Below are 27,925 nucleotides of genomic sequence, written 5' to 3' on the forward strand. Positions count from 1 at the left end.
CAAAACGCGGCAGAGACAGCGTTTCAATGGAGGATATTCCCGGATATTAACGGTGTAGCCGGTGATATTGATAATTTTAAAAGTAGTGTATTCATCAGTATGTAAGAGAGAGGCACAGAGCAAGATGCTTGAGGGGATTTATGCTGAGCTGAAGATATCCGGAGGACAGCTCTGCGTATATCGAATGTAGAAAGGTAAACGTGCTTTACAGCTTGTCCTTGAACTTTACATAGTCACTGTCTTAAAACACAGAGATGTGGGAAGCATTGTTCTTCAGTATATAAGAATGGCAAGGCCATTAGTCGCTTTTTAGTAACAAATCATTTATTTTCCCTTTCCAAACATTTTTTAAACCTATACATACTAGGGTTGGGCATCTAAGGTATAATGCCGATCCGATACGCATCTCGATACAAAGTATCCGATCCGATATATTAACGATACATGTGTGGCAATTGCGATGCAATACGATACGATTCACACCCATATCACGATGCGATGCGATAATTCAGCACTAGCTAATTAGATTCAAGTTTATGAATGTGGTTATGTGAAAGAGGATGCGGTGCCATTGAATTAGAGTTTTTGATTATTTTATTAACCAAGTAAAACCCAGTACTCTTTTTTTACAAACTGGCTTTTCTCCTCTCAGAGCCCGAGTGACGGTTTAAAGTAGAGGGCCATTTTAGAACACATGGCAATGGCACATATTATTTAGTATTTCCAAGATAAACCAGAAGTATTATAAGTGCAATATATACTAAAAAAAAATCTTTGCACTCTTTCAACAGAAAGAAGGCTTACCATTGCACAAACAAGAATTGTGATTTCACTTTTCAAACTATGAAAATAAGTTTTACAAAGATTTAGAGGCAGGGGATGCTGGGGCAACTGGCAGACGCCTTCCACAACAACACCGTGGCGGCCGCTTCAAGTGAGATAATCAGATTAGTCGTACTGCCCGTTTTTTTTTTTTTTTTTTTACAGATGCGCGGCACATTTTACAAATTGCATCTGTCTTGTCAAGTCGTCCGTCTTTCTTGTAAAATCCATAGTGTTCCCAAACTTTAGATTTAAAATTCAGTGGAGGATAATTATCTCGGCGTCCGACATGTTTGTTTTGCTTACTCTTCGCGCTTTCTGACAACTTTGGGCGCATCACTGGCTTCATTCGCGCAGCTGATACATTGAGTTGTAGTGTGCAGTACACACATCCGCAAGTCCGTTGCTTAGGCCTACTTTATGTAGGTCGATTAAATTATGCGCAAAAAAAAGGTTGACAACACTTGTTAATAAATAAAGAAATACATTTCTGTATTAAAAGGATAAGCTGTATCTCGGAAAAACCGATGCGTCTCGCCAAAAACCGATGCATCTCGATTTGCTTCCAAAATTTCATTCATCCTCTGCTGCTCTACCGATGCACTCGCATCGTGCACGCGCATGACCGCGTATCGATACATATCGGTTAATCTTCCCATCCCTAATACATACATATAGATCCAGATATGCCATTTCTGACAGGTGCAGTAATGACGTTTACAGTGTTTTGCCTATTCATACATGGTGTTTATAATATCCTCTGCATTAGAAATAGTATGCATATGACCCTTTTCAACATATAAGTGTTTTGTAGTAATAGAAAGACTCAAAGAAGTGACAATCCTGATGGGCAAAAGTCATGATAATCCACTATAGAGTTAACAGAGACATTTTGCTGCATAAATGCAAATGTAAATATATTCAAATCACTATATATATATTGAATTTATATAGTAGAATAAAATGCTTTAAAGTGATTTTGAAAATATTTAGACGGAGCCTTTGCAAGTTAGGTTGAGGGTTAATTACTCCAGCACGAGATGAACCGATCAACTGGAAAAACCTACTGCCTCGTTCATTCTTGTGGAGGTAATTGTAGATATAAAACAGCAATTAAGCTTGGCAGCATTACAGCATTATAGTTCAGTGACCGGGCTTGCAATCCATGCAAGTGTGCGAAAACAAGACTGACATGAAGTATGGAAAATGTTCAGTGTTTAGTTCTGTAAGTTGCGTGCTATGCAAGGTAGTTCCCCCATTTAACTGGTAATTAAAGAGGTAATTACTTAAAGAGGTGTGCTGGAGACTGTACTTTAGCTAATTATAGCTTGCCAATCTACGCAAATGCAATCATTTACTCACCTTCATGTCATTCCAAACATGTAAGACTTTGTTTCTTCTGTGGGACACAAAAATAAGATACTTAGAAAAAAATGTGTCTCTCTTTTTTTTTTTTTTTGTCTATACATGTAGTTTAGACACTATTGACTGTTTGACAATTCTTTAAAATATCTTCTTTTGTGTCAGCTACTCAAATAAGTCCAGACTTTAGAAAAGTATATGTATTTACCATGGATTTCTGCATAAAATGGTCATAAAATTGATCTGATCTTCGACTCAGCCGCAACAATACAAATAAACTCTGCTTAAACAAGTAAAACACAATAATATGTGAATGGGTGCCGTCAGAATGAGAGTCCAAACATCTGATTAAAACATCTTAATAATGCACAAGTAATCCACAGCACCCCAATCCATCAGTTTACTTCTGGAGAAGCCAAAAGCTGAAACAAATCCAGCATTAAGACATTTTTAACTTCAAAATGTTGCCTCCGGACAATATACGAGTCAACAATAATAATGCTTCCTCCAGTGAAAAAGTTGTCTTGTCTGAATCAGGAGAGAAATCTGCACATATCAAGCACCATTTATAAGCCAAAACAGCTCTAAACAAATATGTGGGTGGATTTTGATGTGAGAGACAACAGGAGATGCACTTTTTCACTGTTATTATGGATTTAAACACCTTTAATAATGGACTGCTTTCTTACAAAAACACAGAGCATTTGGCTTCACAAGACAGTAACTGATGGACTGGAGTGCTGTGGATTACTTGTGGATTATTGTGATGTTTTTATCAGCTGTTTGGACTCTCATTCTGACGGCACCCATTCACTGCAGAGCATCCATTGCTGAGACACTGATGCAGTGCTACATTTCTCCAGATCTGATGAAGAAACAAACTCATTTACATTTTGGATGGCCTGGGTACATTTTCAGCAAACTCTTATTTTTCCGGTGAAGCTATGAAGTCCAAGGGTTCACATTTTTGTTCATGCAACTGTGTGTTGTGTGTAACTTGTGGCTGACAGAATGAGCACATTTGTGACACTGGCGGAGGTGCTGGAGTCACGGGGAGCTCCTCTGGAGGAGGACGAGGTCTGGGCTCTCCTCCTCGGTGCTGCAGAAACCTTAATCTCCATCTCCAGTAAAGGTAGAGAGATCCTCGTTCTTTTTTATGCTCTTATCCTTGATTCCCAACATAATCTGTCACCGTTCCATCTCCCTCCCTTCATCCAGATCCTGGTAACATGTGCTGTGTCATCAGTCCCGGCTCCGTGCTCCTTTCTGCAGTCGGCTGTATTGCCTTCAAGAGCTGCGGCCGATCTGAGGACATGGGCTCATTCGCTTCCCCGGAAATGTCACAGAGCAACAGTTCCACCAGAAGACAGGCCACAGAGAAGGTGAGCTGACCTCAAATTATCGTAGACAGTTTTCAGCCTGACCTTCCCGATGAAGGTTAAGAGAAGCAGTGGTGAGAGTCTTAAGAAGAAGAGCTTTCCAAGCATGGTTTTTGGCAAATCAAGACAAAATGTAGCTTTTATTTGCTCTGATTTTAGATGGTGGTTTACTCACTAGGCATGACTCTCTATTGGACAGTAGATTATCATCTTCCACAGAATCAGGTGAGTTCCTTTTCAATTAAGTGTTTTTTCACAAAAAAGAAAAAAAAAACATCTTCACGGTCAAAAATTATTGCCATAGGAAATACAAAACTATGAAAATATAGAGAGATTTTTGGGGGTAAAATCTACAAATCATCCAGAATTAAGTATTTGTTAATGTCTAAATATATATATCCATATTAATAATAATAAAAATAACTACGAACATAAATTATTTGATCATTGGACTGCAAATATAGATGTAAAATATTTTTTCTTCCAATATTTGTATTATGTTTTGTAGACATAAATGCTGCATAATTTAGAGGTGAACAGTGTTATTTTATTATCACTGAGATTACAGTTTTATTAATATTTTGAAACAGCGTTTATATTTTAAATTTTTTCTCAATTTTCCATGAATTTTAATTTTAGGAATTTTTATTGTGTTTTAGTCATTTTATGTTTTTATATTTTAAAATGTATATATATATATATATATATATATATATATATATATATATATATATATATATATATATATATATATATATATATATATATATATAAAGTTTTTCTATTTTTATTATTATTTTATTTCAGTTTTAGCTATTTAGCTAAACAGTACATCAGTTTAAGTGAAAATGAGAAATGTTGTTTGTAGTTTGGCTGCTAGCTGAAAAAATTGTTTAAGTATTTTTGTATTTTATTTTATTTTAGGTAAAGTTTATTTTGTTTCAAATAAAAACTAGTTTTTTTTTTTTTTTTACTTTTAGTTGAAGTTTTAGTTAACTATAACAAGCTTGAAGATGAATATAGCTTAGTACTGTACCATGAAATCTACACAAAATATAAAATATTAAAGAATATTTTCATTAGAAAATGTTATGCTTATTGATCACAAGAATTGAAAGTCAAATTGAACTCTTTTTGTTCCTCATTGGATGATGTCAAGAATCCCCAGTAAGGAACAAAACTAATTAAACCAGCATTTAGATTAGTCAGCAAGCTTACAGTTAGTGCACTTTTAAGAAGTGTAAACTGAAGACCTATTGCACCTCGTCTCCCGGCAGCCCGTCCGGCTCAGCGACAGCCTGAACAGTCTTTTACTGAGCATGTGTGAGGATGTGGCTCACAGACGCGTGAACCTGCTGACGCTGCTGGAGACGTGTCAACAACACCACAAGACCGCCGTCCTGCCCCGGCCACAGAAAGCCATCAGACAGATGGCAGAGGATGTTCTGCAGGTGACTGGGAGCTGGGGGGTTAGTCATTTTACCATAACACCTAATTGTGGTTAAAAAAAAAAAAAACAGATTAACGGCTAACACTGAAACTAATACGACAATCTCTCACTGTAAGTTCACTAAAAGACTATCTTACATATTTAAGTGTTTGTAATAGTCAGCTACACTGAAAATAAACTGGTGTAGGATTTATTTAGAAACAGTTTTCAGTCAGAAATTGCCAGTACACTTCATAAATAAGTACAAAGAAATGATGTTAAATAAGTGTTTTTGAGTATTTTTATTTGTGTGTGTGTGTGTGTGTGTGTGTGTGTGTGTGTGTGTGTGTGTGTGTGTGTGTGTGTGTGTGTGACTGTGTGTGTGTATAAGTTTTAGATAATAATAGTTTTTATAAATACATTTAAAATATTTAATACAGTGAATTATATTATCTTAGTGTAGAATTTTTAAAAAACTCAAATGAAAATTAATGAATTCATTCGTTTGTTTGTTTATTATTTCATTCAGTCAGTATTAAATAGTCCATGTCTATTTTGGATAATCCGGTAATTCATCTAATTAATTATTATTATTATTTTTTTTTTTGGAACTTCATGAACACAAACATTATTTAACACTTATCCAATTATTACACACTGAATTAAACATATATACTGAAACAGTATAATTTCCTTATAAAACACACTCCAATAAACTTTGTTTTATTTGCAACTTTTAAACAACATTTTAATTGTTCAAACGTTTAAAATTTTAGGCATATAAATGTGTCTTAACAGCATGTGTCCACTCTTCAATGATAAAAAATCCATTCACTTCTTTTTTTAAATCCACAAAAAACCTTAACAGCCTCAATTATCAAACCGTTCTGATTTTCTGAGCGGTATGATGTCACACTGCTCAGGGCCCGCCCACAGCCGCTGACAGACAGTCCTGTATTAGCATATCTCCGCCCTCAGCTGTTTTCTCTGCGCTCGAGCAGCTGTAGTGACAACAATGTCTCGTAAGCAGTGCAGGTGTTTTGTAATTTGATGTAAAAGTGAACATAAGAGTCTAGTTTGACTAGACCTAATACACAAGAAACAGAAGAGGGGGGCGGGGTTAGCAGTAGCTCATTATCATTTAAAGAGACATGCACTGAAACGGGTTGCTATGAACAGAGCTGTTCTTGACAAGATAAAAAAGGTGTTGTTTTACACGACCATCGAGGAGCTCGGAAGGCATCCGAATGTCCTCTTTAACAGCAACAGAGTATTGCTTTTGTTTTCTAGGCTGAAAGAAACCCAAATGATTCTGCTCATCTTACAGACCGAAGCCAGATGCTTAGAGAAAGACTCCGAGGTACTGTATGTTTCTCAAAATAATTAATTAATTGATCAACTGAACTTTTAAGAATAACCTCACAGAGTGGCATTACTCTTAAAGTAAAGATCCATGAAATACATTGTAGTTTAACCCTCATGTTCTGCGTTAGGTGCTTCCTGTCAGAACTCTTTCTGGCCGTTGAAAAGGAACAGCACACGGTCACCAGCAGACTTCAGCAGGTCAGCAGCAACATCCATCATGCCTGCATATGTTAAGAATTAGAGTAAAAGAGCTAAAAAAAATCTAAACTATCAATCAGGCGACAGAAGACGTGGAGTAGATTGTGTGCAGCAGGTTTAACGTTGATCTTTCAGAGGCCTTAGAGATGTGCTTTATAGGGTTAAGATCCAAACTCAAAGCTCTTCATCTTCTAGAAGTCATAGTTCACACCAAAGGAGCAGAAACATGGCGTGGCTGAGTCAAAGTCCTGTTCTGGACAGACGGCGCCACTTCAACTCAAGGTCAGATCAGCTGCTTGGCTCTTCCTTTAGCCTTAATGAACGGAAAATAAAGGTAAGGAACTAAATGTGCCCTCATTATTACATTTCTCTCAGGTTATAAAATGTTCCATTCAGGATCACTGAGTAATTCCCGTCTGTGTTGGTCCTCAGGACACGGGCCCGGAGTTCATCCAAATGCTGGAGGAGCCTCTGGTGGATTTAGAGCTGCCTAATTCTATTGTGGTCGGTTTAATATCGCTGTTGGCTCGACACCAAGCAATCTGTTACATAGTACTAAGAAGGGTCACTTTTGCACTTATTTCCTGAGTCTTTCTCTCTTTCTAAACAGTCAAACAAAGGGAGGTCACGATCAAACCAAAGGGACTTGACAGTGATGATGCCAAACGGACAGAACATTCTGCTCAAGTGTGACGTCAAGTCCCGAGGAGCCGACGTCTTTGATATGATCGTCGCTCATGCAAACCTCGTGGAACACTTTTACTTTGGCCTTGCATATAGTGATGGTAAAACACCTAATATTGATATTTTAGCATCATTATAGTTTTTATTATTGAATTAGTTTTTATTTTTGTTTCCTTTTTCATTTAGATTTTAGTTAACCTTTCACTAATTTTGTTGTGTTTTTGCCATTTTTTAAAATATTTTTTTATGTAAGTTTTTATTTATTTATTATTTTTACTTTATTTTTAGTTTTTGTAGTACATAAAGTTAAATGAGATTTTTAATGTCAATTTCAGTCTTTTTTTTTTTTTTTTTTCAAGAAACAAAAATGTAATTTTGTTTTGATTTTCATTTTAGTTATTTATTATGATGATGGTGTTGTGTTATTATTATTATTAAAAATAATAATAATATAAATATTTAAAAAAAATATATATATAATAAATAATTTAATATAATATATTTTTTAAATATGTCTAATTCTTATATTGATGTTGGTTTATATATATAATATATATATATAATATATATATATATATATATATATATATCTATATATATATATATATATATATATATAATGAAAATAAAATAAAAAACTTGTTTTTATTTTATTTTAACATTTATTTCAAGTAACAAAATTGTGATCCTTTTACTTTTAATTTTAGTTAACTATAATAAAGCTGGTATGGTATTTTGAATATAATAAATGCATATTTTATTAAAATAAATAATATTTTCCAAATCTTTAAAAATATAGAATATATAATTTAATATATAATTTTTAGTATTTCTAATTGTTATATTGATGACTAATTAGGTCAGTGTGAATGATGTTTTTGTTTGTAATTTATATTATTTATTTTTTTTCTTCTCTTTTTCAGATAATGAATTTTTCTTTATTGACAATGACACAAAAATATCCAAAGTTGCCCCTGGCGCCTGGAAAAAAGTGCCCTCTGCCACGTTTGTGCTTCACTTCCGCATCAGATATTTTGTGAATGACGTCTCTGTTCTTCTGTAAGTCTCTTCCTTTCTCTGATTTAACGGTGTGTTTCTGTCTGTCACTGTTGTGTAACTTTGCCCTTCATGGCGGCAGACACAAGCTGACCCGTCATCAGTACTATCTCCAGCTGAGACGGGATATTCTGGACGACCGTCTGTCCTGTAACGAGGAGACGTGCTTGTTTCTCGGTGCCTTGGCTCTTCAAGCTGAGTTTGGGGACAGTATGCCTGAGGTATTCCCCATCAGTGCTACTTTAGGATCACTGAGATATATCATTATACTGAATAAGATTTTATTTTTATACTTTCTGTTTTCTTTTAATTAAGGTCAGGGTTATGGTCAGGTTTTATGTTTTTGTATTTTTTATTATTATTATTATTTTAATTATTATTATTATTGTTTTTTTTTTGTTTTTTTTGCTTTTTTATATATATTTTTTATATATATTTTTTATATATTAGATATTTATTTATTTATTTTTTGCTTTTTTAGAATATATCTATATAGTTTTTTTTTTTTTTTTTTTTTTTTTTTTTTAGTTGTAAGTTTTAGTTATTTTAAGTCATTTACTTTTAGTTATTTTAGTCCATCAACTTAAACTAAATGAAAATAAGAATGGTTGCCTTGGCTACTAGCTGAAATAAAATAAGTTTTTAATTTTTTAATATTTTATAATATTTGTAATATTTTATAATACTTTAATATTTAATAAAAATACATAATAATGTGATTTATATTTTTAATTTATATAATTTGATTTGTATTTTTATTGTAATATATATTTCAGATTTAGATTAATAATTTTGTCATTGTGTCAGCTGTTTTAATTTTATTAGATATATATATATAATATATATATATATATATATATATATATATTTTTTTTTTTTTTTTTTTTTTTTTTTTTTTTTTTTTTCTGATAATGAAAATGTTTGTTAAATGTTATTATTTTATATTATGTTAAAATATTTTATTTCATTTCAGTTCATGTCATTTTAGTTAACAATATTAACCATGCTCCAAAAATGACATGATGGCATTTCTCTGATTTATTTTCAGTGTTACAGTCACAAATACTTGTGTGCTTTAGTCTCTATATCTGTGCAGTGATGTCACATCTGTAAATGGTGCCAGATAAGATAAAAATAAATAATATTACGTCTTCAGGAAGCATTAAGAACGTGTCAGGTCAAATTTCTATTAAGCAGATGCTAGATGGTTATGTAATGAACTAATCTGATGGAACATGTATGAGTGTATACTGTGTCTCCTGCAGGTCTGGGGGAAGAACTACTATCAGCCTGAGCATTACGTTTCCAAGAGTGTTTTGAAGAAAATGGCAATGCCTTGCCTGAAAGAAGAGTTGCTACGGTTACACGCCAACAATGCAAACATGAGTGCAGAGGAGGCCGAGCTCGAGTTTCTCAAGGTTACATTCACTTCTGTTCTTACTGACATCACACACCATCATCATTTAATTTTACTCTTTTAGATGAAGTATGTATGGCAGACCAGTGTTAGGTTAACTCTAGTGAATATTCCTATTCAACATTTAACCCTAAGAATCCTCATTATTACAAAGGGGCATGTTGTCACATAATGTGGGGTAAGTTGTCACAATGGAACCAGCCTTTAAACAGCCAACTAGTTAAAACAGGAAAGCATATACAGTATGAAACAATAAAACTGCAAGAGGTAACAGAGAAATATTAAACATAAAAAAATAAAAAATAAAACATGACATGCTACAGTAAAAAGAGGACAGAATTCATACAAAAATAATATTAATATTAATAATTTGATAGAGTTTAAAGTAAGAGAAAACACACTTTTGCATAATTAAACATTTGACTCAAAAACCTCATGATATATTTGTTTTGACAATTTTCCTAAGGTGAGAACTAGCTTTGTTAATTTTTAAGTACTTTTTACTTTTACATTATCCATTTTATTTTTTTATTTGAAATTAACTTTTAATAATTGTATATTTTTGTAATATACAGTACAGACCAAAAGTTTGGAAACATTACTTTTTTTAATGTTTTTGAAAGAAGTCTCTTCTTCTCATCAAGCCTGCATTTATTTGATCAAAAATACAGAAAAAACAGTAATATTGTGAAATATTATTACAACTTAAAATAATAGTTTTCTATTTGAATATACTTAAAAAAATAATTTATTCCTGTGATGCAAAGCTGAATTTTCAGCATCATTACTCCAGCCTTCAGTGTCACATGTAACATCCAGTCTATCACATGATCATTTAGAAATCATTCTAATATTCTGATTTATTATGAGTGTTGGAAAACAGTTCTGCTGTCTAATATATTTGATGAATAAAGGTTAAAAAGAACTGCATTTATTCAAAATAAAAACAAAATTCTAATAATATATATTCTAATAATATATTTCTTTACTATCACTTTTTATCAATTTAACACATCCTTGCTGAATAAAAGTATTGATTTTATTTAAAAAAAAAAGAAATAAAAAAAAATGTACTGACCCCAAATTACTGACCAGTAGTGTATATTGTTATTAAAAAATATTTATATTTTAAAAACATAGCTTCTTTTTTTTTTTTTTTTTTACTTTTTTATTCATCAAAGTATCCTAAAAAAAGTATCACATGTTCTGAAAAAATATTAAGCAGCAGAACTGTTTCCAACTTTGATAATGAATCATCATATTAGAATGATTTCTAAAGGATCGTGTGATAATGATCCTAAAAATTCAGCTTTGCATCACAGAAATAAATGATAATTTATTATAATAAATGAAAATTTAAAAACAATTATTTTAAATTGTAATAGTATTTCACAATATAAAATTTTTTTCTGTATTTTTGATCAAATAAATGCAGGCTTGATGAGCAGAAGAAACTTCTTTCAAAAAACATTAAAAATAGTAATGTTTCCAAACTTTTGACCTGTACTGTATATATACATATATATATATATATATATATATATATATATATATATATATATATATATATATATATATATATATATATATATACAAAAATATACAATTATTAAAAGTTTAACTAAAGTGCTAAAATGTTAATTTAAAATCTAAAAATAAAATGGAAAATGGACAAATAAAAAGTACTTTAAAACATAATAAAAGCTCATTTAATTTAACTTGACATACTATATAATATATATTTTCTTACTTATTTTCCACATATTTCAGTTTTAGTTTTAGTTATTCCTATTTCAAGTTGAACTAAATTAAAATAAGACATGTTGCCATGGCAACTAACTGAATTATATATATATAGATATATATATATATATATATATATATATATATATATATATATTATATATATATATATATATATATATTTTAGAGCTTACTCTATTTCAAATAACAAATCGGTATGGAGTCAATGAAGTCAGTTCTTGATATTGGTCTTCTAATGAAGTGAATTTCAGACATTTTTCAGTATGACTTAAGTGTCCAAATCATTTTTGGGGCCACATTTTGGAGTGAAAATAAAGAATGAGAAGAATGGAAAATGTGACAGCTGCATTTGTTTGTGCAGCATGTGACAAAATGCTTTTCATCTTGCCATCTTGCATTTATTCAAACCCATAATGACTGCACAGGCTGCAGGCCAGATATTTTTACCGACTCCATTAGGTCTGAGCAGCTTTTCTGGATGCGATGATGGCTGGTGGGTGTCCTGCATCACATAATCTGTCCAAATGACTTGGCAGCGCTGCCTAACTCCTCCACAGAGCGTCCAGCAGCTTCCGGAGTACGGCGTGCTGTTCCACCGCGCGGCCCGTGAGAAGAAGCCCGTGTTCGGAGAGCTGCTGCTGGGAGTGTGTGCCAAAGGAGTCATTGTGTATGAAGTTATTAATAACTCCCGAACCGCAAGCCTTAGATTCCTCTGGAGAGAGACGACCGATATCACCTCAGCTGTGAGTCCACAAACACCGCAGTTATTCAGAAAGACTTTTGTTTTTGTTTTTTTACGATACAACAGCAAAAATGTTAAAACACTTCCTCCTGTCAAAGATTAATGTGCGCACTGTGAGTAAACTCTTCTCAGATTTTACCTTGAATAGTATATAATATACAGTATAAACAGTTGGATTACATCATATTCATTTTTTGTCCAAATTTATTACGTTATTTTAAAAATGTAATTCATAAAAACTATTTAAATACATGTCTTCAATGAGGAAAATGTTTTCCATTAAATTCAAATAAATTGTGATATTTCTTTGAGGTTTTTAAAGTCATAAATTTAAGACTGTAATATAGATAGATAAAAAATACAGTAATATTTTTAAATATTTCAATATATTTTAAAATGTAATTTATTTGAAACAGAAGTCTTTTGTAAGTGTTTTTACTGTCACTATATCAATTTAATACTAGTTAATTGAATTGATTAAAATTTCAAAAATACTGATAGATAGATAGATAGATAGATAGATAGATAGATAGATAGATAGATAGATAGATAGATAGATAGATAGATAGATAGATAGATAGATAGATAGATAGATTTCTTACTTTGTTCTCATCAACACAGCGACGTAAATTCATCATTGAGAGCAGCACCAGCAAAAAGAAGAACATCTTTCTGACCGAAAAGTCCAAAGTCGCCAAATACCTGTGCGACCTCTGCTCTGCACAGCACAAGTTTCACAAGGAGATGAGCTCCCGCCAGCTCACACGCAGCCTCGCTTCAGGTTAGTCACAGCCAACATTTTCACATATTCTTAGTTGGGCTTTACTGTAGCTGACCACAGTCACCAGCCGTGTGCGTGTGTCTGTAGAGGAGAGTATGGTGCAGTATGCAGCCGCGTGCAGGACTCAGAACAACCAGCTCAACGGCGGACGCCTCAACGCCTCCATGAGCAGGTTCTGTGAGGACGTCGCGTCCCGCATCGAAGCAAAGATCAAACAACAAAGAGACTTACTAGACTACACAGGGTGAGGACAAACTATAACCATGACCACGTCTGTCTGTCTGTCTGTCTGTCTGTCTGTCTGTCTGTCTGTCTGTCTGTCTGTTGTTCTGTCTGTCTGTCTGTTGTTCTGTCTGTCTGTCTGTCTGTCTGTCTGTCTGTCTGTCTGTCTGTCTGTCTGTCTCTCTGTCTGTTGTTCTGTCTGTCTGTCTGTCTGTCTGTCTGTCTGTCTGTTGTTGTTCTGTATGTCTGTCTGTCTGTCTGTCTGTTGTTGTTCTCTCTGTCTGTTGTTTGTCTGTCTCCACGTCTGTCTGTCTGTCTGTCTGTCTGTCTGTCTGTCTGTCTGTCTGTCTGTTGTTCTGTCTGTCTCTCTGTCTGTTGTTCTGTCTGTCTGTCTCTCTGTCTGTTGTTGTTCTGTCTGTCTGTTGTTCTGTCTGTCTGTCTGTCTGTCTGTCTGTTGGTCTGTCTGTCTGTTGTTGTTCTCTCTGTCTGTCTGTCTGTCTGTCTGTCTGTCTGTTGTTCTGTCTGTCTGTCTGTCTGTCTGTCTAGAGGTCAAACAGGCAAGAGTCTTTTATTTTCCATGCACTTGTCAGTTTTGAGATTTTAGGCTATTTTTCTTCAATAAAATGACTTCTTTTAGACTAGTGGAAAGAAAGCATCCAAAATACACATTTAAATGATTATTAGAAGTGCTTCTGTGGATTTCGATTAAAATACATATCTTTAAAGACCGTTTTCTCAAAACGAGTTTGTTTCTTTACTTCAGCAGCACTTTTATACAGCAAACATTTTTTTTCCTGTCTATATTCTGAAGGTTTTTATAGAGGCATTTGTTGATATATCATTCACACTGAATTATATAACATTTTATTACTAACATTTTTTTTTTCTGGATGTTGACATTATTTTATTATAAAACGAGGTTGTTTATTTATGTAGGGATTAAAAGAGATATAAAAAAGTCCCCTGTAAAAATCTTAAACTATAATATGTCAACAAAATAGAGTTTTGAGCCTGGCTTCAGATCTAGAAATGCATGCAAATTAGTGCATATTTAACCTAAGTTAATAGGTTGTGTTTTTGGAGTGGATTTCTTTTTCCTGAAAATATTAGTTATTGTTATTGCATTGGACTAAAACTTACTGACTTTGCTTACACAGGGTAACTTCCCAAAAACATTATGGGATTTTTTATTTTACTTCTTTAGGATGTTGAACCCATTTAAAAATTAACAGCCTACAAAAAAATGCTTATAAATTTCTCATTATTCTGTATTATTGCCAAATGTCAGATTCAGTATTTTTATCGACTTGTTTTCTTTCAGTTTTGAATTTCTTTTTAACTCTGACTGATCATAGGCTTTAATGATCTGAGTTTTTGAAATTGAGTTTTTTTGTTAATTTTTTTTGGATTTTATTGATTTTATGCTTTTGGTTTTTAAACTAAGGTTTAAGCTCAGATCAATGAAGCCTACTACCAATCAGCCCCAAAAAGAAATACAAAACCTGTGCTAATTGAAAGAAAAAAACAAGTTGAGAAAAAGATCGAATCCAAGATTTGGTCATAATATCGCATCATTTTTGACCAAGAACACAGATAAAGGATTTACATCACAGCACATGGGTCAGTTAGATAAAGCCTTATTTGTATATTTTCAGACATAACATTTCAGAAAATATGTAATACAGTGTGATTATCTATATGTATGATATCTATTAGTTACAATTTGAAATAATTCACCCGTAATGTCTTTTTGTTTCATGTCTAGATCTCAAAGTCCAGCGTTTCAGAGAAGCTCTTGTAGCTCTCCAAAGCGTTGCTATGAAGTCCCTTCAATGTCCTCACCATTAAGAGGTATGGACTGACAGTCATCCCATAATATGAACCTCTTTACACGGTTTAATTGGGAAACATCACAATGCAATGTCCTTTTCTCATAGTTACTCCAACAAGTGTACGGTCTCCAGAGAGGGAAATAATCTGCGTTTCCCTCAAAAAGGATCCCAAAGTTGGCCTCGGTAAATGGATTCTGGACTTAATGTAACTAAATGTTATGCAGAATATTAATTCACTCTTTATGTATTTCGGCTATAGGTATTGTAATTGTCGGAGAAGACCATGCTGGGAAACTGGACCTCGGGATCTTCATCGCATCCATAGTACCTGGAGGCCCAGCTGACCGAGATGGACGCATCAAACCAGGTGAATCCTCACGATCGTCAGATAATGTCCAGGCATGACCTCAGAAGTCTCTGTGTGAACATGAATGAAGCTGAGCTCCGTGTTTCTGTCAGGTGGTCGACTGATCTCTCTGAATCAGCTCAGTCTGGAGGGCGTGTCCTTCAGCGAGGCCGCTGACATCATGCAGAGCAGCTCCAATGAGGTGGAGCTCATCGTCTCACAGCCAAAAGGTACCATCATGCTTTTATATTCCACTGCACAAGTGATATAACATCTGCACACTCTAAAAACAAATGTTTTGGGCTTAACCAGGGTTATTAGTTAACTAAGGGTACATTTACATGACAACGATGTACTGAAAACTAAAAACTGAAAAGTTTTTCTTTTGCATTTTTGGAAAGGTGATGTCACAACATGTCTCAATGATCCTTGTTCACACAGATCAGCGAAAGCAACTAAAAACACTGCATTATACATGACAGACCGGTAGTTGGCGATGCCATTTTGTTAAATGGGACATCGGATTCCCCTTTTCCACAAGTTGGTATGATTCTTTAGGGTCTTCTTGAAATGTCTGCAACATTCTTTGGTTAAAATTTCTCAGTGTTCCTGTAAAACAACACCCTTTGTACCTCGTCAAAAACAGCTCTGTTTAATCACTTACCCCCATGTCGTTCCAACCCATAAAAGATTTGTTTGTCTTCAGAACACAATTTAAGATATTTTGGATGAAAACCGGGAGGCCTGTGACAATCCCATAGACTGCCAAGTAAATAACAGTGTCAAGGTCCATAAAAGGTATGAAAGTCGTCGTCAGAACACTCCATCTGCCATCAGACGTGTCTCTTTTTATCACCGTATGCTGCGTATGCTCTTCTGTATCATCCGTGCCACATGGATGCACTGTTTTCTTTCAAATCAAAGCTAAATACATGTAGAAACAGCGCATCCTTGTGGTGTGGATGATACAGAAGAGCATACGCAGCTTATGGTGATATGGAGAGACACAGAGGGGAATGTTGACAAAGGAATTGTTGAATAAAGTCGTTATTTTTGTTTTCTTCGCTTACAAAGTGTTCCAGTTGCTTCATATAACCCAGATTGCACGTCTGATGGCAGATGGAGTATTCTGACGATGACTTTCATACCTTTTATGGACCTTGACACTGTTATTTATTTGGCAGTGTATGGGACAGTCACAGGCCTCCCGGTTTTCATCCAAAATATCTTAAATTGTATTCCGAAGATGAACAAAGCTTTTACAGGTTTGGAACGACATGGAGGTGAGTGATTAATGACAACATTTTCATTTAGGGGTGGAGTATCCCTTTAATTCTTCTGGAGTTGCAGCTGGATTACGAACAGTGGGTTGAATCCATCCTTGAGTTTGAACTTTTTAGCAAAACCTGCCTTGAATTGTCCCTCGTTCAGAAAGCAGTCTGGTGTAAAGTGATTCACGCGGACATAAACAAATTTAGGTAGATCAGGAGTCGCATTCCCTTCAAAAACAAAAGTAACCCACTGCGTCTTCAGCGGCTCAGATGTTGGGAATAAGATGACTGCTATGTTCATTATTACATCCAAAAACAAATTACCTCAATCGCTTAGAAGACATTCTTGTCTACATCTGTGGTGGTGTCGAAACAATGGCGGACTGTTTACAGCTTACTCAGGGTGGGTCTATGCTAAAACGGCAGTGTCCGTCAACAGTTGTGGGAGGGGTCTGTGCAAAGTAACGTCAGTTTGTCAAGAATCTGTGAACAGCTTGCTCTGAGAAAGTGCTTAAGATATATTTTGGATTTAAAAACAAGTACTGGGTGGATTTTTATCATTATAGGGTGGTTGTGTACACACACTGCCAACACATTTCAGTTCAAACACCATGCAAAAGTGAATTTAGCATCCGATGTCCCCTTTCAGAAACACTACATGTCTGTGCACATATCTGAACAATACACATGTGCATGATGTCACCGTTTTCACAAATTTGTGACATTTTCAGAAAACAGTTTTCAAAAATGAGCATTTTCAGGCCCCCAAAACGCCATTGTCATGTTAATGTTTTTAGTTTTTAGTCGAAAACGGTGTTGCATAAACGCCCCCTAAACGTTATTTCAGCTAGTTGCCAGAGCAACATTTCTCTTTTTATTTAGTTTAGCTTGATGCACTAAAACAATCAAAACTAAAACTGAAAAAAAATGGTGATGCAGCCACGACACAAAGCAGAAACTATTTTAGCTGTGTGTTTCCTTGAAAATAGTCGCACACATTAGAACATTCGTCAACCAATCAGATTCAAGCATTCAACAGCCCCATATTATAAATTAAAAAAATTACTATATAGACATATTGTAAAAAACAAAAAACAAATTAAATGGCAAAGACAGACAACAAAATTACTAAAACTTTAACAAAAATTAAAATGAAAGCGGAAAATACAAAAATAAAAGTGATTTCAAAATATTAAACAAAACTATAATAGTATCTTAAATATACTAAAATATCATTGGGCTCAACAACAAAAATAAACAGTTTGCATTAATCTTTTTAAGTTTGACAACTGATAAAATTATGTTCAACCAACAAACTGAGTTAGAGGAACTAAATTTGTAGTATAAACACACATTTTTAAGCTGATTTCTCATATAAATGAAGTTGTTCCAACCAGTTTCAACATAACTGAGTGGTGGCTCTGTAGAACGAGTTAATCTTATCTATATCAGTTCAAAGAAACGACTAGCGCAGCACATGATAAATGTAACTCATTTAATGTACATTTACCAAACAAGCAAAATATCACTTGTCACTGGCATTAGCACAGTCATTGCTCGTTCAGTATCTACAAAATATCTTCAAAAACGTAGACAGAAACTCTTTTAAATGACAAACAGAACATTAAACACTAGCAGGTCTTTCCCTTCACTTAAAAACATTAATAACACATAATTTCAACACTTATTCCCCTTATCCAGTCCTATGCAAAGCATGCTGGGAACTAGAAATCCACTTCCTAGCTTTTTTTAAATTATCAAGACAATTTCAGTAAGTTATAACATCTTCTTAAAAACAAATTCAGTTTAAATTATATGCAAAATTATGTTGATTATGACTCATCAAAATAAAAGGTAACTTAAAAGGTTTAATTAAACGTTAACTAAACTAAAGGTTATCAATAAATTAAATTTTTTTACTCGCAACCATGCACTTATTTGAGTTGTGGTGCCCTTAATTTCTTTTTGGAGTGTAGTTTATAAATGAAAAGCCAGCACTGCTCATATAATTCTGCTTAGAGATGAATGAAGTAAAGAATGCGTTGTGAATTCATCAGCTCTGTATAAGCGTGGAGGCGCTGGTCATCTGGCCGAGAGGAACTATGAGTCTCAGAGCACCATACTGGACGACGGTCGAGCAGGAGACGACTATCTGGACGAGCTGGTCAGCGTGATGATGACCCCTAAAGGAACGCACCGGCTCCATGTTCCTGAGGTTCGCATTATAAACGCTCAGGTACTGAAACTGTTATACAGTAAGTTATAAGATGAGAGGTAAAAGAGAAGCATGTCTAACAGATGTGTTCATTGTATAACAGGATGATTATTCCAGGTCAGCGTCTCTGATCAGCCTGAGACCTGAAGACTTTACCGTGACTCTTCAGAAATCTGGAGGGAGTCTGGGCATCAGTATCGCTGTAAGCACACTGCGTTTTATAGTTCTTGAGACTAAACAGAGGCACGTAATATATATATATATATATATATATATATATATATATATATATATATATATATATATAATATATATATATATATATATATATATGTTCAGAAATTTAGACAACCTTAACAAGCAAAAAAAACTCTTTCCCTGCCATTGATGAGTTATCTCGTCATTTAAAAGACAATGCTTCTCCGCCGTTGACGAGTTTTTACGGCTTTTCGTGTTTTCTCTGTTATACAATCGGGGACGCTATTACACATCTGTACGAGTACAAATCCTCCCGAAAAAAAACACACAAGTGAACAGGAGGAAAAACTAGCGATCTCTTATGTAAACAGATGCATATGATAAATAATGCGATCATCAGCAATAAACAGCATACCGTATAAATGAAAACTGCATAATGTTACGGAGTAAAATGATAATCCAGGGAGTGGTATATGTCTGTGAAAGCTTTGGAGGTGTTGATGGAAGCGATTTACTGGATTTATGCCTTGATAATCGTACTCGATATTATCCAGATGTAGTTTTTGATTAAAATTTGATTTTCTCACATTTTTGCTCAAAACTATACATTTTTATGAAACCTACCTATATTCAAGTGTTGATTAAAAAAAAGAATGCTTTAAGCTAGAATAAAACTGATTTATTTTATTATTTTCTTATCTTTATTTTGGTGTATTGCATATTCCAATATTCATAAAGCAAAATATACTGGAGGCCATCAAATTTTAATGAAAATCATCAAAATCGCTGGCGATGGCTGGCAACTTTTTAAAAAAATGCTGGCGGGGAAAGAGTTAACTTCAAGTTAATAACATTAAAGATGAAAAAAGAGAGTAAAGTTCAAGTATACTTTCCTAGTACACCCGTGTAGTAATATCAGTGTACTAGCAGTATTCTTATATGTGTACTATTTCACTTCTTTACTTTATAAAAGTATACTTTAAAGTGTAACAGTAGTACATTTTGAGTGCACAACTGAGTGTTTCTTTAGTGTTGCAGCTATATTACTACAAAATGTAGGCAACTTTGGGTTTGAAGTAAATAACTAGTAAACTATAGTATTCCTGCAAGTTCACTTGTGGCATATTTGGGATACTACCGAAATGAAAAACTAGTTCTGTACGGTACGTTTACTGCACTTAAAGTACACTTAAAAGTATACTTTTTTTAAACTAAAAAGTGGGCCAGTTTACTTCCAATTAAGAAGTACTACAAGTACATTACTAGTAAACTGATTCTTACGATGCACACAAACTTTACCTGAAAATAAAATCTTTCCACCCCAGAGCTGACTTGTTACTTTAAATGTAAGTTTATAAGATAGTATGTAAAAACCAGTATGTGTGAAAAATGTATTAACAAAAGACTAAACACAACCATAGTATACTTAGAATACTTGATTTTTTTTTTTATTTTCTTAAGTACAAGCATTGGCCAAATAAACTGTGCTTGGACTTTCTGTATGTCAGCATAGTCTTAAGTATATCTATGATTAGACTGAAAGTCTTATTTTCAGTTTAAAAGAAGTATACTTTTTTGTAAGGGAAGCAAAGTTCAGCAATACCAGTAATATTTACACAGACAAAACTCGAGGTTACAGTAGCAGCTGGACGTCTTCCACAAGGTCAGTGTATCACAGAAGGTCAAAGAGAATCAGCAGCCAAAGGGCAAAGAGGAAGAGCGGTCACATGACTACAGCGATGAGCGTGTGGAAGCGGGAATCACAGCCTAAAAACAGGCTGCGGCTAATCTCTCTCTAAATGGGGTTAAGCAGCTTGAGAGGCATTCGGACTAAATGTCAGAGTTTAGAAGACAGTGCCATCAGACCAGAAAACTAACACTGAAAAGAACAGAATATTATACTTTAAGTCTGAACTGAATGTAATGTTTGCTGACACTTGATTGCATTAAATTAAAAGAAAATGTATTATAGTTTAAATTTCATTAAATGCATTTTCTTTTGACCCACTTGATAGCACTTCACGACAGTTTTACATGTAATTTCATAATTACTTCTACTGTCTTTGAAATATAGTTAAAGTGTCCTGCTGAATGCACAGACAAGCATTTATGCTAAACTAAATTTTTATAAAACTTGTATATCATGTATTTAAATATATTTATAATTACACATTTAAAATGAAGAAATTGCAGTTTAGTTCATTTAAAACATTATTTTTAAATGTAATATCAAATAACACACTACAGTTAAAATTGTTTTAGTATGTGCTTTAGTATGTTAATCAACACTTATCACAATAAGTGTACTTCAATAAAGTATGACAAAAAAATGATTAAAACATAATGATTTGAATTTACTTTGAAGTAAAAAAAAAGTTAATGTAAGTATACTAAGTGTCGTGAAAGCATACTCTCTTTGAGTACATTGAAGTGGCGTTTTATTTAATTAATATTATATTATCTACAAGTAGTTAAAAAACACACACACTTTTAAGATCTGAAGTTCAGTACAAGTGCACATTCAATAGAATTAAGCACACTTCTTTCCACAAGGGGTTCTTTCTTATTAAAAAAAAAAAAGAATGTTGTGCAGCTGTTGTATATTGTATAAATGTTGTATAACATTTGTGAATTTTGATGTGAATGCACAGGGAGGAGTGAACACAGGTCTCTGTTATGGAGGTATTTACATCAAGAGTCTGGTCCCTGGTGGAGCGGCTGAACAAGACGGACGTATCCACACAGGTGTGTGTTACACTGATATCAGTGAGCTCAGCTGAGATTTAGTGCACTCTTCCTTTCCCTTCAGTTCAGTAAATTGTTGCGAGAATGTATTGGTTTGGTGGATGATTAGGGAATGATGACAGTGTGTGTGTGTGTGTGTGTGTGTGTGTGTGTGTGTGTTTGCGTGTGTGTGTGTGTGTGTGTGTGTGTGTGTGTGTGTGTGTGTGTGTGTGTGTGTGTGTGTGTGTGTGTCAGGGGACAGACTGTTGGAAGTGGACGGCACCAGACTGCAGGGATTCACAGATCAGCAGGCGGCTGAATGTTTGGCAAGAACAGGAGAGGTAATCTCTCTCTCTCTCTCTCTCTCTCTCTCTCTCTCTCTCTCTATCATGGTAATTACACACTAGTCCCATCTTTACGTAATCAGCTGTAATCACTGCTTGCTTCTAGCAATTCGATTATTGCGTACTTAGATTTTGTCTACTATAAATTAGAAAGTAAAGTTTCATTTCTGATACATTTCTAAGGGCTCTTAAATGATTAAAACTTTGCTGAGAAACCTGCTGCACACAATCTGCTCCATGCCTTCTAGTTTAGACTTTTTTTATCAAGTAAAAGGCCTTTTAGTATAATTGTGCAAACGTCCACCTTCAGCTCCTGTCTTTTTGCTGTCAAATCTTTACTGATTTTTATAAACTCAAGATAAGAACAACTTTTATATTGTTAGTGATATTTAAAGATGAACACTTACTGGATTGAAGGTTTACTCGATTTTTCTAAAAAATGATGTATGGATAATCATGTTCAAATGTGGGTCTCAAATATGATCGTCAGGCTTTTGAGGAACGTTTATTTGTTCAGCTCTCAGTCATCGTTGTATTGAATTGCATTATATGTTCTGATCATAAAACTAAGCATTTAAATGTGACCCTGGAGCACAAAGCCAGTCATAAGGGTCAGTTTTTCAAAACTGAGATTTATACATCATCTGAAAGCTGAATAAATAATCTCTCCATTGATGTATGGTTTGTTAGGAGGACAATATTTGTCTGAGATACAACTATTTGAAAATCTGATATCTGAGGGTGCAAAAAAATCAAAATATTGAGAAAATCTCCTTTAAAGTTGTCCAAATTAAGTTCTTAGCAATGCATATTACTAATCAAAAATTAGGTTTTAATATATTGATGGTAGGAAATATACAAAATATCTTCATGGAACATGATCTTTACTTAATATCCTCATGATTTTTGGCATAAAAGAAAAATCGATAATTTTGACCCATACAATGTATTGTTGGCTATTGCTACAAATATACCCCAGAGACTTAAGACTGCTTTTGTGCTGCAGGGTCACATATATCATCTTACTAAGACATTATTGGCAGATCATTTTATGTAAGTAGCTGTTATTTTGTTATAAAGATCCCACTGATTTACACTACAAGCATCAGAATTTCATCTTAATTTTTGGCCATATAAATGTCAACATCAAATATCTCCGAATTTATTTTTCGTTTATATATATAAGGAAGTACAATAAACATGATTCCAGTCAGAGACGGGAAAAAATGCACTGCACATAGAGATTATAGCAGGTGCTATATCCCTAGAAAGGCTTTTAAAAAAAAATCATTGTATGTATAAATAACCAAAATAATCTGTACAAAAAAAAAAAAAAAAGTAAAACCCATTACAAACAGAATACAAAACAAACACACGCACCTAGTTTTAAAGACTCTTCCAATCCTAATAAATAACTAGTACACAATCATATTAAAATGTAAATATGCGTACAGGTCAGGTTTATTTTGAGCCTACGCTTAATATTATATTTGTTCGGTCTGGGCATTTTTTTCCTCCTCAAATATGAGCTCCATATTCTCACTAAATGAGCCACAGAAGTCTGATTTCAAACTATTATTAGGCTTCATCTGAACTGATGTTAGTGGTGATATCTGAACGCTGTCAGGTGGTGAGTCTGGTGCTGCAGCGAGGCCCTGTAAACACACCCAGTCCTGCAGGGACACCCACGAGGAACAGCTGCCCCGACATCACCATGACCAGACCCTTCGGCCTCAAGTCCACAGACTACAGCTTCGTGTCGCACGGTAATGGGAAGATCTACAATTAGTGGGAATTTGTTTAGAAAAGCAGCATGCACTGCAGAATCTGTTAACGTGCAGGTGAGAAAATCAACATTCAGGTGTGAGAAGTGTCTTTGCATCCTTCAAAAAACATTAAATAGACCATACAAACTGTTGAATGGCACTGGAAAATGTCTTTGCAGAGGTCTTAATGGATTACTGCAAACATAAGATTCATCTTCAAACACAAATGAAGATTTTTACAGAACACAGAAAGCATGAATGAACATCAGAAACAGTACAACTTAGTAAAACGCATCATGTCTCATGATATCGCTCGGTGTTTCAATCAATTTGCTTAATATATGCTAAATATATTACATATGCATTATACTTTTACTTAACTCTTCATTATTTAGTGTTTGAATAAATCGGTCATGAAAACAAGCTATATAATATATAATACCTATATAAGTTGAGGCCTTATGTGCAATTTAACAAACTCAGTATTTTTTTTTATTTATTATTATTATTATTATTAGTAGTAGTAGTAGTAGTAGTAGTAGTAGTAGTAGTATTAGTATTATTAGTATTAATAATAATATATTTTTTAGTGTTTTTAAATGTGATTAAATTGTGTTTATTCATTGACCAGGAAAGTTTATTTTCAAAAAACTTCAGTTTTGGGGTTTTGTAAAAAAAAATATATATATATCAATGAATAATAATGTTGGTGCATTAAAATATCAAGGTTCATTTAACTTTATCTCCCACCATTTCAACCTCGCTTTGAATCATTAATTAGGATTTTTAAAATTTCTGATTTATGCAAAATTGATCTTAAAGCCTTTGAATCATTGAAAAATCTTAAAATGTAATTTATTATAGACGCAGTGCACTGTGCTTCGGGAAATGTGACAAACCCCCCACAAGGCCGGCTTGAATCGGTCTAATTCTGTCCGCAGATAACATTCAGGAGGTGACTCTTAAGAAGAGACTGAATGGTTTGGGCTTCAGCTTTTTCATCACAGAGCTGGACACGTCTCTCGGCTCCGGCTCCATCGTGCGAATCAGAACACTGTTCCCAGGTCAGCCTGCAGAGGAGAGCCGCAAGATTCGGGAGGGAGACGTCATTCTGTCCATTAATGGAGAGCCACTCAAGGGCTTGTCCTATCAGGTAACAGTGGAGCATTTCTTCATCCATAGGAATATTACTAAACATGTATGTGAAGGGCCAGGATCTGTTAAATATGATGCAGTTATTCCGAAATGTATTCAATGAAAAGACGACCTGTGAACTCTGACCCCACAGCAAGTGCTGCAGTTACTGAGGAATTCTCCTTCAGAGGTGCAGCTGCTTCTCTGCCGTCCTGCTCAAGGTATTGAGAGAATGACCAACACGGACAATAGATTTAATATCATGTCATTTGGAAATTTAGATTTGTCATTTTAGAAGTCTAATATAGCATGGACTCAATCATTTTGAATCTGAATAATAAATACAGGTCAAAAGGTTTTTAATTAAGATTAAAAATTAAGACTTTTAAATATTAAGCTGCATTTATTTGATTAAAAAATTAACAGTAAAATTTTGAAATATTATTAAAATTTAAAATAAGTGTTTTCTATGTGATTATATTATAAAATATAATTTATTTCTGTGATGCAAAGCTGAATTTTCAGCATCATTACTCCAGTCTTCAGTGTCACATGATCTTCAGAAATCATTCTAATATGATGATTTGAAACATTTCTGATTATTATCAATGTTGAAAGTGTGTTAAACAACACCATTCAGGTTTGGAGCAAAGATTTATTTATTTTTTAATTAATACTTTTATTTATCAAGGACACATTAAATTGATCAAAAGTGACAGTAAAGACTTTTATAATGTTACAAATGATTTTTCAAACTTTCTATTCATCAGAGAATATGGACAAAAATATTGTGCATCACAACTGTTATCAACATGAATAATATTTAGAAATGTTTTTGAGCAGCAAATCATCATATTAGAATGATTTCTGAAGATCATGTGACACTGAAGACTGGAGTGATGGTGCTTTGATCACAGGAATAAATAACATTTTAAAATACATTTAAAAATAGAACAGTTATTAAAATTGAAATAATATTTTTGATCTTATGCATATTAAGAGACTCCTTTCAAAAACATTTTTACAAATCTTAATTATTTCTTTACATTTATATTTTTAAAATAAAATATTTAAACTGAACAGTGTCACTGACTGCTGTTTCCAGTAACTTGGGATCATGTTATATGTTGTTGGAACACTTCCACCGATATCAGAGAAAATAGGCCAACTGACCTGCAGCTGAACCAGTCCTCTCCTGGGAATGAAGGTCACAGAGGAATCCTGGTGCATTATGGGAGAGGATGGATGCTTCAGAGGGGTTAGAAAACTGGAGAGTCTGATTTCCAAATGTCAGGTCGTGACGGTGGCATTGCAGACATTCACACAGACACGTACAAACACAGCTCCTTAATGCTTTCTAGGGATAATCCTGAACATGCACAGGATCTCACGCTTCATCTAGTCACACCTAGACCAAACATAGACTTCACTATCATCAAGACACTGGTTTAGTTGATCTCAGCTGAGTTTACCGAACTAAACGAGTATTGTTTGTGTCTGCAGGTCCTCTGAAATACAGAGAAGCTGAGCAGTGAGAGCAGAAGCTGACCGAGTGTTTGCTGTGGTGCCAATCATTTCCTGCATTTTACTCGACTGGACAAAAAGGCAAGCGCCAGTAAGCCCTTATTTTAGTGATGCACCCAAATTTCAGCAATTCAAACAATAAATGGAGTTCTGAATAACTCTGTCATGAAAATAAGTTATTACAGCCACCAACCATTATTAAAAAAAGTTCATATTAAAAACGTATGTGCAATTTACATGTTTACAAACAAGTCAAGAACAGAAAAATCTCAAAGTGTTCTATAAATGACTGAATAAATAAATGAATGGCATGATAAATAAGCTTTATTTAACAGGGTCTATTTGTATTTCCAAACAGCCAGCTCATGCACTGAAGCTCAGTTCCTGCAGTTCCAGGATGTGTCCACAAGGTGGCGCTACAGCTTCATAAACATTCCATGTGAAGAGAAAAAAAATCCGGATGAAGTATTTTTTGTTGTCTGTTATATTACTGCATATATACTGAATGCTGTATTAACTGATAAACTGTTTTAAACATCTGTTGTTAGAAAAGTGTACAGATCTGAGCACTGAACGATGCTGATGGCAGCTCGCTGTGACCCACATGTTTACCTTAATTGCAATTAAAATGTAAATTTTATCATGGTGCCTTGCAGTCAAAATAAGATTCTACAACTTTTACATGGATTTCAGATATGCCAGTTTCAATAATTGAAGTATGTACTGTATGTATTACCGCTTCAGCCTGTTCCTTAACTCTGCAATAAAGACTGCAACATTTCTAAATACATTTCTTTTTTATGTATTTACATATATATATATATATATATATATATATATATATATATATATATATATATATATATGTGTGTGTGTGTGTGTGTGTGTGTGTGTGTGTGTGTGTGTGTGTGTGTGTGTGTGTGTGTGCGATAAGTGCTGTTTTTTCAAGATACTGTGTAAAGTTAAAGGAATCCAGCTTTTAAACACACAGTTTGAGACCCCAGTGATCTGCTTTGTCCAGCTGTTCTCGAACACAAGAGTGGCTCCATGTGAACGGCCCCATACTCTTCAGAAAGGCGAGGAACCACCTAAAGCACGAGAGGAGGTCCTGTGCTTTAACAAGGCTTACATGATGACACTGTGGGTTTGTTTTACATCCTCTATAACCTCAGTATTCTGTAATGTGTCCCGCAGGAGACGCCGGTGAGCCAGAGGAATAAATCACTCTGCTGTATCTGTCAATGGCAGTTCATAAAATGATGTCGCTCCCAATAAACGTTCGCATTCATTTCCACACTGGGACGGTTTTGGGTGGCCTTAGATCTTTTAGTATGGATGCCCGTTTTTTAT

The 27,925-nt window shown here is 34.1% G+C and overlaps 1 protein-coding gene across 4 annotated transcripts; it reads left to right on the top strand.

Moving 5' to 3' along the window:
- Positions 1 to 27,021, top strand: frmpd2 (FERM and PDZ domain containing 2). 4 transcript variants are annotated; one of them, XM_042767091.1, is made up of 30 exons: positions 1 to 194; positions 3,195 to 3,316; positions 3,403 to 3,566; positions 3,723 to 3,788; positions 4,841 to 5,014; positions 6,283 to 6,352; positions 6,486 to 6,555; positions 6,751 to 6,889; positions 6,988 to 7,059; positions 7,166 to 7,340; positions 8,163 to 8,298; positions 8,378 to 8,516; positions 9,561 to 9,713; positions 12,034 to 12,219; positions 12,840 to 12,999; positions 13,087 to 13,243; positions 14,987 to 15,072; positions 15,159 to 15,236; positions 15,313 to 15,420; positions 15,513 to 15,629; positions 18,728 to 18,906; positions 18,989 to 19,087; positions 21,735 to 21,828; positions 22,063 to 22,148; positions 23,779 to 23,917; positions 24,859 to 25,070; positions 25,206 to 25,272; positions 26,185 to 26,345; positions 26,555 to 26,666; positions 26,934 to 27,021. In XM_042767091.1, exons 2-28 carry the CDS (start codon positions 3,196 to 3,198, stop codon positions 26,232 to 26,234), a joined length of 3,297 nt encoding a protein of 1,098 aa, XP_042623025.1. In that variant the 5' UTR covers positions 1 to 194; position 3,195; the 3' UTR covers positions 26,235 to 26,345; positions 26,555 to 26,666; positions 26,934 to 27,021. The 4 variants fall into 4 exon arrangements, with proteins under 4 accessions (XP_042623025.1, XP_042623026.1, XP_042623024.1 ...); XM_042767092.1 differs by having other exon boundaries at positions 26,185 to 26,309; XM_042767090.1 differs by having other exon boundaries at positions 26,185 to 26,666.
- Positions 27,022 to 27,925: the final 904 nt, after the last annotated feature.

Source organism: Cyprinus carpio, chromosome A12, assembly GCF_018340385.1.
Source record: "Cyprinus carpio isolate SPL01 chromosome A12, ASM1834038v1, whole genome shotgun sequence".
NCBI lineage: Eukaryota > Metazoa > Chordata > Actinopteri > Cypriniformes > Cyprinidae > Cyprinus > Cyprinus carpio.

Bases quoted from the DNA above. Each gene is read 5' to 3' on its own strand.
- frmpd2 (XM_042767090.1), top strand. From the start codon at position 3,196: ATGAGCACATTTGTGACACTGGCGGAGGTGCTGGAGTCACGGGGAGCT. The intron at 23,918-24,858 runs GTAATGGGAAGA...TTCTGTCCGCAG, and splicing joins CTACAGCTTCGTGTCGCACG to ATAACATTCAGGAGGTGACT. The intron at 25,273-26,184 runs GTATTGAGAGAA...TATATGTTGTTG, and splicing joins TCTCTGCCGTCCTGCTCAAG to GAACACTTCCACCGATATCA.